This window comes from Herpailurus yagouaroundi, unplaced genomic scaffold (assembly GCF_014898765.1).
Source record: "Herpailurus yagouaroundi ecotype Mexico unplaced genomic scaffold, PumYag 193, whole genome shotgun sequence".
Lineage (NCBI taxonomy): Eukaryota > Metazoa > Chordata > Mammalia > Carnivora > Felidae > Herpailurus > Herpailurus yagouaroundi.
The window spans coordinates 7,505,191-7,516,384 of NW_024412424.1; the positions used below are offsets into that span (position 1 = coordinate 7,505,191).

The 11,194-nt window shown below is 54.9% G+C and overlaps 1 protein-coding gene across 1 annotated transcript in view; it reads left to right on the forward strand.

Moving 5' to 3' along the window:
* Positions 1 to 11,194, forward strand: part of BSN (bassoon presynaptic cytomatrix protein) — a 96,322-nt gene that overhangs the window by 64,894 nt on the left and 20,234 nt on the right. Inside the window, exons 3-4 of the mRNA XM_040445369.1 lie at positions 2,549 to 3,433; positions 10,660 to 11,106. Coding sequence (XP_040301303.1) covers positions 2,549 to 3,433; positions 10,660 to 11,106 — 1,332 coding nt within the window. The remainder of the gene's footprint in view (positions 1 to 2,548; positions 3,434 to 10,659; positions 11,107 to 11,194) is intronic.

The following is an 11,194-nucleotide window of genomic DNA, read 5'->3' on the forward strand; positions in this document are numbered from 1 at the left end:
CCAGACTCCAGGCCATAGCTCAGGAGCTGGGCTGGGCTGGCCGGGCTGGTCTCACCCACAACACCACTTCCTGGCTGGGTAACCACAAGAGTATGTGGTTAAATTAGATCAGACCTTGATTTTCTCTACTGTGAAAACTAAATGACAATGTGAACTGTGAACATGCCCTGTGTGGTCCTGGGCACAAGGGGGTGCTCACCAAAGTGCAGTGTTCCCCACTCCTTGGATGCTGCTTTTGGCCTGCTAGGCAAGACAGCCAAACCCAAGCTCTCCAGCTGGCAAGTCAGCTAAAGCAGCAGCTGCATAGCCCTGTGGCCTCAAGGAAGAGAGCAGGACTGGAGGTACTCCTAAGGGTGGACAGAAAGGGCTTTTTGCCTCAGGAACTGGATTGGACCTTTCCCTGGTGACTGGGCCACCATGGTGCTTTCAAAGGCTCTGGCTACAAGCACAGATGGAGCAGCCTTGGCCTGCAGCCTCAGCTCTGGTTGGAGAGGAGGAGCCTCTTCACCGGGCACCAAATCTCCAGTCTCATGGCTTTGGCTTTGTGGGAACTGTGCCCCCCGCCCCCTGTTAATAGGTTGTTGGGATTAATCCCACAAGAAGTCTCTCTGGAATGAGCCCTGTTCTGTACTACACACTGTGCACAGTCCTGAGAACACCTCAACCAGAACTCACAAGCTAGGTGGGGAGAAAGGAGACACCCAAGGAAACAAATTTGTAGATACTTCGGGAAAGAGTAAGCACTGTGAAGAAGATGAAGTGGGTGATTCGATACAGAGTGCCTAGTGGGGGAGGCGTATGTTAGATTGTGTGGCCAGAGAGGGCCCTGATGGGGAGATCTGAGGCCTATATAGCTAGCTGGTCTGGGGGCAGAGAAAATTGTGAGGGCTGAGGCCCTGGTTACAGAAGTGAGCTTAGGGGACTACTTGGCAGAACAGGAGGCCCAGAATCTCTGGGGTAAGACCACTAAGGGGGGATGGCAAGGAAGGAGGCCAGAGAGAGGAATGCGCTGGAGTAGATTGTGGGATCTTATGGGCCCTGGTGAGTTCCCATGGCACACATGATGGGAATCCACTAAGGGATTTGAGCCTGTAATTGATAGGCTCTGGTTTGTATGTAGATTTTTTGAGAGAAAAATATTATTGGCTCATGCACCTGGAAGTCCAAGGGCAGACTTAAGGTATAGCTGAAGCCAGGGAATTAAATGAACTCATCAGATCTGCTCCTCTCTCCTTACCTTGGTCCGCTTCTGACTGTCTATTGATGTTATCCTTAGCATCTCGCTGCATGTGGGGAAAGAGGGCTGCTGGCCACTCTAAGGCTACTTTTCTCTATGAGTAATTCCAAAGGAAAAAAGCCCCTCTTTCTTCTATTGTTCATTTACCAAGGGCTCTGATCAGCCCTGTTTGCAAGGTCACATACCTGTCCCTGCGCCCCTTGCTGAAACCAGTGATTGGCCCAACCTGAGTCATGCGCTCACTTTATTCAGGGAAGGGGTTGATGCAGAGAGAAACTACATGTCCATCACATAAATAGCAGCACACGATTTTTTGTTTTGGAGGCACAGATTATCCCATTTTCTTAAAAAATGTGTTTTGCTTAAGGAAACTTTTTCATTCTACTTACATCATCACTTACATTGCATTATTTTGCTCTCAAGATTGTTCATGTATATCTTGTGTCCTTAGCTAGACTCTAAGCTCCTACAGGACAGGGAGGAAATTAAAAAAAAAACAAACACGTTTATTTCTGAAAGAGAGAGAGAGAGAGAGAGAGAGAGAGAGAGAGAGAGAGAGAGACCAAGCATGAGCCGGGGAGGGGCAGAGAGAGAGGGAGACACAGAATCCGAAGTAGGTTCCAGGCTCTGAGCTGTCAGTGCAGAGCCTGACGTGGGGCTCAAATTCATGAGCTATGAGATCATGGCCTGAGCTGAAGTTGGACATTTAACTGACTGGGCCACCCAGGTGCCCCGGTTTCTTTTCTTTTCTATGCCTCCCTCTCCCTCCTTTTACTTTTCACTTATTTATTCATTCTGCAAGTTTTTAATTGAATGTCTATTGCATACCAGGCACTGTACTAAGGCCATCCTTTTCTTCCTGGTTTAAAAGATCACTCTGGCTGCTGTCTGGAAATGGCCCAAAACAGGCAGCAGGGGAAAGAGAGTGACCAATTGGAGGCTTTTGGGGTCATTGGTGAGGCAGGGCATGGAGATGGAATAATGTACACAGATCAGAGGTACAGCCAGTGGGTGGTGGGGAAGACTCTTGAGCAGGAGGGTCTGGCAGGCAGCAGATTGGTGGTTGGGGGGGTGGGGAGTGTGTGTGACTGCCCCTGTTCTGCTCCAGGCAGCTGGCAGCTCCCAGAGGTCAGGGCAGGTGCCATCAGCCCCTTCAGCTTTGCCTCCTGGCAGCCCAGAAACACCTGAGTGGTGCTTGCTGCTCCTGCCTATGCTTGGAGCTGGCCCTGGCTGCTGGGGGGCCTGCAGCGACCTGAGCTATGGTCACTGTCAGTCCCGACCACCCCGATGACCATGATACTTCCTCCTCAGGTGAAGGAGTGGCTCTGTCTGAACTGCCAGATGCAGAGGGCTCTGGGGATGGACATGACCACTGCGCCTCGCTCCAAGAGCCAGCAGCAACTGCACTCCCCGGCCCTGTCTCCTGCCCAGTCCCCAGCCAAACAGCCCCTGGGGAAGCCGGAGCAAGAGAGATCGCAGGGCCCAGGGGCACCACAGCCAGGCCTCCGCCAGGCTGAGACAGCCAGGGCCACCTCAGTGCCGGGGTCTGCCCAAGCAGCTGCCCCTCCAGAGGTGGGGAGGGCGTCTCCTCAGCCTCCTCTCCCCATCAAGCCTTCCACAGCGGATCCCAGGCCACCTGCAGGAGAGGCCCTGGCCAAAAGTGCCACCACAGTGCCCTCTGGGCCTGGTGCTGCTGAGCAGACCCAGGAGGGCCTCACTGGGAAGCTCTTTGGCCTTGGAGCATCACTGCTGACCCAGGCAAGTACCCTCATGTCTGTGCAGCCCGAGGCTGAGCCCCAGGGCCAAGTGGCTGCCAGCAAAGGGCCACCTAAGATTGTCTTCAGTGATGCCAGCAAGGAGGCTGGCCCAAGACCCCCAGGCTCAGGACCTGGGCCTGGGCCAGCACCTGGAGCCAAAACTGAGCCTGGAGCCAGACCAGGTCCTGGATCGGGGCCTGGAGCCCTGGCAAGAACTGGGGGAACAACCAGTCCAAAACATGGCAGAGTGGAACACCAGGCAGCGACCAAGGCTACTGCCAAGCCAAAGACCACGCCGAAGGAAAGGGCCACTTGCCCACTGTGCCAAGCTGAGCTCAACGTGGGCAGCAAGGGCCCAGCCAACTATAACACCTGCACCACCTGCAAGCTCCAGGTGTGCAACCTGTGTGGCTTCAACCCAACGCCCCACCTGGTAGAGGTAAGAAAGCTGGACCAAGACCTGGAGTAATGGGGGGCCTGGGAGGCATGGGAGCCAGAAAGGGCTACAGAGAGTCAGGTCTTCAGCACTTGTGGGGCCCCTACACAGGTACAGAGGGGCTGTACTCCCTTTTCTATCCCTGCCCCAGGCTTGTTGTTCTTCTCAGAAAACTAACTGGCACAGCGGATGGGGTAATGGTGCCTGCTGCCTCTGACTGGCTAACCGGTGCCCTGAGGCCAGTCCTAGAGGTAGCTAGGCTCAGAGCACCCTGAACTGGCCTCCTCATTCCCAGCTATCCTGGGCATGGCCTGGATGGAAGATGCCAACCTCCCCTGCTCAGGTGGGAAGAACCTGAGGTCCCACCCTGCCCTCCGTCTATGACCCACACAGGGGGTTGAAGGGCTGTTAGGCACAGGGCTATGCCCCATTGCCCCAGGCTCCAGCCAGTTGGTATCCTCCCTCCATCCCCTCTTCTGAGGTCATGGGTATTGACATCTACTTGTCAGAGCTAGTCTTTGGGCCACATATTTTCCTTTGGCTGGGCCTAGTTCTTCCTGGGGCTTCATGTGGGGATGCTCAGGGATGTTCTTTTTACCCCTAGGGAAGTTTGAGAGTTCTGGGGTTAGGGCCTATCTCTCTGCATCCTTGCTCCAGGGAAGGGTTCTGGGCGCTGTGCAGAGCTGGATAGAAAAGAATAGGAGGCCCAGTGTTCTCTCAAAGCTTGGAGCCCACCTGGCAGGCTCAGAAGATACAGAGGTACCTGGGCAGAGTTGGATGAGCCTGGGCCTGGAGGCTGCTTCTGCTCCTCCCCTTACTCACTCTGCCCTGCCCACAGGGCCATCCAGGTGAACCCTACCTTGGCTGCCTTGGGCATAGCTGGTGTGTCCCATTCCCTTAAATGCCCTTAGGGTCAAGATGAATGATTGGCTCATCTTAACAGACAGATACACCCCCAGCTATGTCACATCAGGAGATGATCAAGCCAAAGCCCTTCCTCCTGGACACAGGCAGCCACCTGAGTCCTTGGGGATTCTAGGCAGAGCCATGCACGGTCAGTGGTGGGGAAGGGAGTCTCTGGCACCTTGTTCTGATTTGCTTTGAGTCAGGCCTCCACTGGAGCAGCCCACTGTGGTAAAGAAGACTGCTTTGGCTGTCACAGGCCATATTTTCCAACATGCAGAAAGAGGCAGCTCTAAGCAAGAAAAGTGACCTCCTCACATGATGCCCATGTGGCCCTCGAGGCCCCATACTGCCACCTATCTCCTTAGATCCAAGGGCTCACTGGAGGACAGTTGGCCTGGCTGACTAGGGTGGGGAGGGGACACCAAGGGGCCACCAGAGAGCCAGAGGAGCTCCAGTCCAGAGACTACCAGGCACACACTGGCTGTCAGTTGAGTGGGGCACCCTGATCCTGAGGGACTGTGAGCCCTGTTGGACTACTGAGCTGGTGCAGCCTGGGGGACCCTTGTCCCTGAGAGACCTCCTGACCCACATTTCCTCACTCAGCAAGACATGCACAGAGAGAAGGGGAAAACTGTCTCAGTTCAAGAGTGTAAATGTTCCTGACAACTCCTTCCAGCAGCCCCTGGGCCAGGCCAGAGGAAGTGCTGATTCTGCCCAAACATGTCTCAGTCACATGCTGACTCTTGGATGAGCATCTGGATTCTGATCCAAGCCTCTCCTTAGCCATTTGGTTGTCACCTTCCTGGGTTCCAGAGCTTCTGCTTCTTGATAGCCAACATTGCCCCCTGCCCTACCCCCTCCATGTCCTGCTGTCTCCATGTCCTGCCCCACTGCCACTTCCTTGGCCAACTTCTTGATAGCCAACATTGCCCCCATGCCCTACCTCCTCCATGTCCTGCTATCTCCATGTCCTGCCCCACTGCCACTTCCTTGGCCAGAACCACCCTTGTCACCACAGGATCTGATGGGTTCCATGGACCTGACAGCAAACTTCTGGGTGTTTAGCGCCTCCCCACCCCGGGGCCTCTTGCTCCTAATAGCAGTCAGAGGGTAGCCCAGCTTCTCCAACTCCTTTCTCCTTATGGCTCTACTTATTAATGCAGCTGTCCCCAGAGGGGTCCTGGGGAATGTGTGAGTAGACAGCCATGATGCCCCCCTCCTGTGGTTCCTGGTACCACCGTTGCTTTTCTTCACTGTAACCAGGCCATGGACCGTCTTTGATCTCACCTCAGCAAATGGCTACTTGACATTCGGCGCAATTGTGTGCTTCCCTATGACCTACTTTGTGTGAGAGACCTACTGTCTCTCCCACATCTTGCTAACTGAGGCCAGCCCGCCAGGCTCAGGATGACTGTGTGTCTCTGTGTACAGTGTGAGCCAGAGAGACCCTGTCTGCATGTAGGCTGGGGGCTTGAGGGAGGGATGGACCAGGGCAGTCCCACTGCCACTTCCCCACAGGCCTGTTAGACCTGCTGTGACTCCACCTAAGATGAGAGTCAACGGTCTGGGCTGCTAGGTTGGGGATTTTCCTCAACATCTTGGAGCTATAAACCTTTTACCTTCTTCCTAGACAGGGAGTCCAGAGCAGACAATGAAGGAAGCCGTAAAACTAGATCCCTTTTTGCTCTGAAATTCCCTCTGAAAAAATAACCATAGTGCTATTTAGTGAGTCATTTCATAATTAAGAGTTGTTGATTCCAAATTTTTTTACCTATTTATCTTTTGAAGGATAATAGTACCCTCTGGCTTAATTTTTAATTGGCTTTCAGTTCAAAATAGAGTTTGTGAAGAAATTAGTGGAATTGGAAATGTTACAGTAACACCACCAGTTTCTGATCTTATTAGAATTGCCAAAATACCAGCCATACCCTTGAGAAGTTGGGCCTCCCTGGGGAAAGGGCCCGGCACCTGTGATATGCGGGGCTGGGCAGGGCTTATTTGGGGAAGGGGTTGCATCGGGGGCAACAAGTGAGAGGCCAGCAGCTGCCTCTGGCAATAGTGGTCTCAGGAAGCCCTGTCTCCTCCATGTGGAATGGGGGTGATAGCACTCCCTCTTAGGTTTCTGGGAGAACTAGTTGAGATGCCATACTTCAGATACTTATGCAAGGTCCAACACACAGCCAGATTGGAACCAGCATGTCCTAACAGGGAGTCTCTATGCAGGGAAGAAAGAGTCTCCTCTGGCCCCCAACTATCTGAGTGTGAGTCAATCCTGTGGCCAGTGTAAGACCCTGGTCTCATGAAGGATGCCCCATGGGGAATGGACACATTTGGTACTGGAGCGTGAGGAGAGCACAACCCAGCCAGAAAGAAATATGTTGGGGATATCAGAGAGGATTCCTCTTATTGGAGGCAGAGGCCCAAAAAGGAGAAGCTTAAGGATGTCCAGAGACAGGATGGGGCAGGGTCATAGCATCAGGAGAACGGCAGCACCAGTGACAGCCATGCCTATAGTCCAGGGTCTGGCCATGCCTATTGGGCCCTTTATGTCCAGGCATCCTTTCTCTGAATTTCTCATCTACTGCCCCTGGTCTTGCAGTGAGGCTGGGGGTATGTTGGGCCCAGCAGCTGGCCATGGGCTGTTGGTCAGGCTGGTGTCACGTGATCAGACTGACACAGGCCAGCTCCACATACACAGAGATTGTGTTCTGCAGGGTCATTCAGACAATGGCAGGCAGTGCAAGAAGGATGCCCAACATGCATTGCAGCCTCGCTGGGCAACCTTGGCCCTTGAGGCACAGTAGCCAGTGATCCTGGAAGGCAGCAGGGCTCATCCACCCGTGGAGTACTCCACCAACTCACTTCCCCTTCTTCACCTTGACCCCATCTCCCACCATTAGGTGGTGCTTACCCTGGGGCATTCCTAGCTGCCCCCAGAAAGGAACTGGACAGAGGGAGGCAAGGCAGAAGTGGTCATCAAGTGTCCCACTGTCCATTCCTAAGTCCCAGACCATCCCCTGCCCACTTGCCAAGGGGTCAGGCAAAGGGAAAGAGAAAGTAGCAGCTCCCTGGGGCTGGCTGGGGGTGGGGTTGGGAGAGTACAAGAAAGGGTGTACAGGTAAATGAATGAATGAGGGAATAAACATGGATGAGTGAATGAACGAACAAGGGGAAAAATGGAATGAATGAGCAGGGGGCGGGGTGAGGGAGGGCATGCTGTCAGGGGGCAGAGATGAGAACTGAGTGAATAAAAGGGCGCCTGGGTGGCTCAGTCAGTTAAGCCAGCTTAGATCATGATCTTATGGTTGGTGGGTTTGAACCCTGCATCAGACTCTGTGCTGACAGCTCAGAGCCTGGAGATTGCTTCAGATTCTGTGACTCCCTCTCTTTCTCTGCCCCTCTCCTGCTCATGCTCTGTCTCCCTCTCTTAAGAAGAAATTTTTTTAAAAATTAAAAAAAAAAAAAAAAAGAACTGAGTGAATAAAGAAATCAGGACCTGTGCTCCAGCCCTCAGGCATAGAACCTCCTCATGGCCAGCCTCCTACCCCATCCCCATTCTCCAGAAACTTAGGTCTGTGCCAAGTCTCCTCAGACTCCACCCGAACAGGCCCCAGTGCCCTGCACCCTTCTCCCCGCTCCCAGAGAGCTGGCAAAGGGCCTCCAGCAGCCAGGTCCAGTGTTTATTTTTAGCCCTTACCTCACATGCCTCCCCCTGCCTGCCTTCCCTCCCTCCCTGGCCGCCTGTTATAGCAGAGCCAGGAGCAAGAGGCCCAACTGGGCAGCCCATTCTGCAGCCTGGCTGTCTCTGTGAATAAGCGTGGGAAGGAACAAAACCCTGTGGAGCATGTGACCACAGGTGACATGCTCTGCTGAGGGCTGGGCCTCTGGGCTCAGGTAAGCAGGCTGCCACACAGGCTGGCTTTGAACACTTGGCATTAGGTCTGCCTCCTCCATCCAGAGCATCTTTCCAAGGTGCCCTTCACTGGCACTGCTTCACTGGGACTGTTGCTTCTGGGGTGGGATCTGCAGGCCAGAGGCATGGGTCAGAGGTTTGCCAAGCCCCTAAGGTGAGCCAGGGCAGGTGATCTGACCTCGAGAGGCCTAAGCTGGAATGGCTGTGTGCAGGGTCCCAAAGTGGAGCCAGAACAGTGTTACCATAGGCCAGCCCCCGGTCTGGGCCCAGATCCTAACCCCATCATGCTGATCCTGGGGGGCTTTTCTCATTTCCAAAACTCTCTTGGCCTCTGCCTACACCCCTCTTATGTCTCCAGGGTCTTTTTGTCATGTCATAATCCTCTTTGAGGTGGGGGGATTTCCACTGTGTCCCTAGGTGATGTTAGAGGCATTGGGGGCTCGGCTCAGGCTGAGCATCTGTGCTCTTCCGTGCCCCATCTCAGGGCTTGAGCTCAGCCTGCCTAGCATTCTCCCCAGGCACCTCTAGGGGTGACTAAGCCAAGTGAGCCCAAGACCCAACAAGTAGCCAGCACCCATTGCTTCATAGGGGTTTGTGTCAGGAATGCATAGAGGACCAGATAAGGTCAAAGGGAGTTAGTCGTGGTGCTAGGGCCAGGGAATAGGGTGAGTAGATGTAGGACCTCTGAAGGGTCACCCTCCATAGCTGGGCCCCTCTGCTTAGGGGCTGTGTGTAGGATTGGGCCTCAGGGCAGAGTCAGAGCTCCAGTCTCAGCAATCTCAAGGCTCTGAGTAACAAGCCTGTGGATCGGGCCTATCCTTAACACACACCAAGGGCCTGCCACCTGCCTGGTCTGGCCTCTGCTGGCGCCCAGGGCAGAGATGTGGTATGTAGCCCTGCAGGCAGGAAACCAGGGCAGAATCATTGATATGGCATCTGCCATGGTGGCCTGAGGATACCAGGCTGAGGGCAGGCCCTCTGGGGGTACTGTGGGAGTACAGATCCAAGGATCTGCCACATGTGCTAGGGTCTGACCTGGGCACAGGGCAGTGTGTGAAGTAAGGGTGCTGAGGCTGCCAGCCCACTTTAGGCTGGCGAGGGCCACAGGCTACCTCCTTGCCCTGTCTTCTGGCTCTGTGATCCTGTGGTTCTGGGTCTTGTGGTTCTCCTAATGGCCCATCCTAGTGGCCAAGCTGCTAGTGGGAGTCTGAGTGTCTGGGCACCTGAGAGGACCAGCAGCAGGAGGGTCAGAGTACCAAGGCTCTTCCCCCTCCTCCAGGGTGAGAGCAGACATAAGTGTGTGGTTATCCTCTTTTCCGCCTCACTCTGTGGGCCAGGGTGGGGCTTCCAGTCTTGCCAAGGAAGAGCCCTGACTCTGGAGGAAGTTCCTGGGAGACATGCCCCTGTCAGCCTCTGACCTGCTGCAGGAATCACCCATGCAGGGCCTGGGATGTTCAGACCTCACTCCTGTGCAGACAGCTGGAGCTGGGGAAGTAGACTTGGTTTCTGGTGTTCTAGGAACTTTGCCACTGATATCCACGTCATACTTGGATGACCAGTTTGGGGCTGTGGTCTCCAGGAAGGCTACATGCCAGCCCCTGTGTCTGTCTTAATCATGGCTGTGTCTCCAGTCCCCAGCACTGAACCTGACAGAGGGGATTACCCTGAGAGTAGTGGACTGACAGTTGAGTGTTTGTTCCCTACCCAGATCTGGAGGAAGCAGGGCCCTTGGTCTAAGTGCCGGCATACACAGTCCCCATCGGAACAGTGCAGAGCCCTGGGGGCAGGAGGAGGCTTCCACCTGAGGGTCTTTGCTGGCCTTGGACAAGGTGACTTGGGCTGGGGGGTATAAGCAGAGGGGACTGCTTGGCCCCATCCTCCCAGCAGGGCTTCTTTCAGATGCCTCCCCTGGCCCCAGGAGCCTGTGGGCTCCCAGCACAGCCCTTACTTGGGAAGAGTGCGGGGAGGATGGTGTCTGAGGCCTGAGGGCTAGGAGGCCAGGGAGGAGCTGGGCACCTAGGAGGCGCTCCCTGTCTGAGGCTACTCCTGGTTTGAATGGGCTCTGGACTGATGGACTCCACACCAACTCCCCCTCTTCTCCAGACTCATGTGCTACCTGTAGCCTCCCCTCCCCTGCAGGTCTCCTCCTTTTCTTGCCAGGTGAAAAAGCTCTCTACAGGGTAACGAAGAGATCCTTCTTTTTGGTTTATTATTTGAACTCTGAAGGATGGGGAAGTCTGTCATTTGGGGGCAACAAATCTATTAGTCATTTTCTCCTTGTGCCTTTGGGGTCATGCTTTAGAAAACTTTCTCCTGCTTACACTTACAGAAATAGTCATAGAAATACTCTTTGAGTACTTCAGTGTCTTTGTGATTTTCATCAACCCCCTCCCCTCCCATTTCCTTACAGAAAACCGAGTGGCTCTGTCTCAACTGCCAAACCAAGCGGCTACTAGAGGGCAGCCTGGGAGAGCCGACCCCCCTGCCGCTGCCCACCTCACAGCAGCCCCCCTCGGGGGCCCCTCTCCGTGCAGCTGGAGCAGCCCCTCTGAAGCAGAAAGGGCCACAGGGGCTGGGCCAGCCATCGGGCTCCCTGCCTGCCAAGGCCAGTCCCCTGCCCACCAAGGCCAGCCCCCAGGCCAAGCCCCTCAAGGCTTCTGAACCTAGCAGGACCCTGAGTAGTGCCCAGGAAAAGAAGACAGGAATCCCAGCTAAAACCGAGCCTGGGCCGAAACCACCTCCGGAGACTACCCTGCCCCCTGGGACTCCTAAAGCAAAGATGGGGACCCGGAGGACTGAACCTGCCACGCCTGTCGTCAAGGCTGTTCCAGAAGCCCCCAAGGGTGGGGAGGCAGAGGTCAGTCCCATTCACTTCCCAGGGACCTTAGCTCTCAGGTGGGATGGTCTAGAGAAGGGCTTGGTTCCTGGAGCAGGTCCCTTGGGGC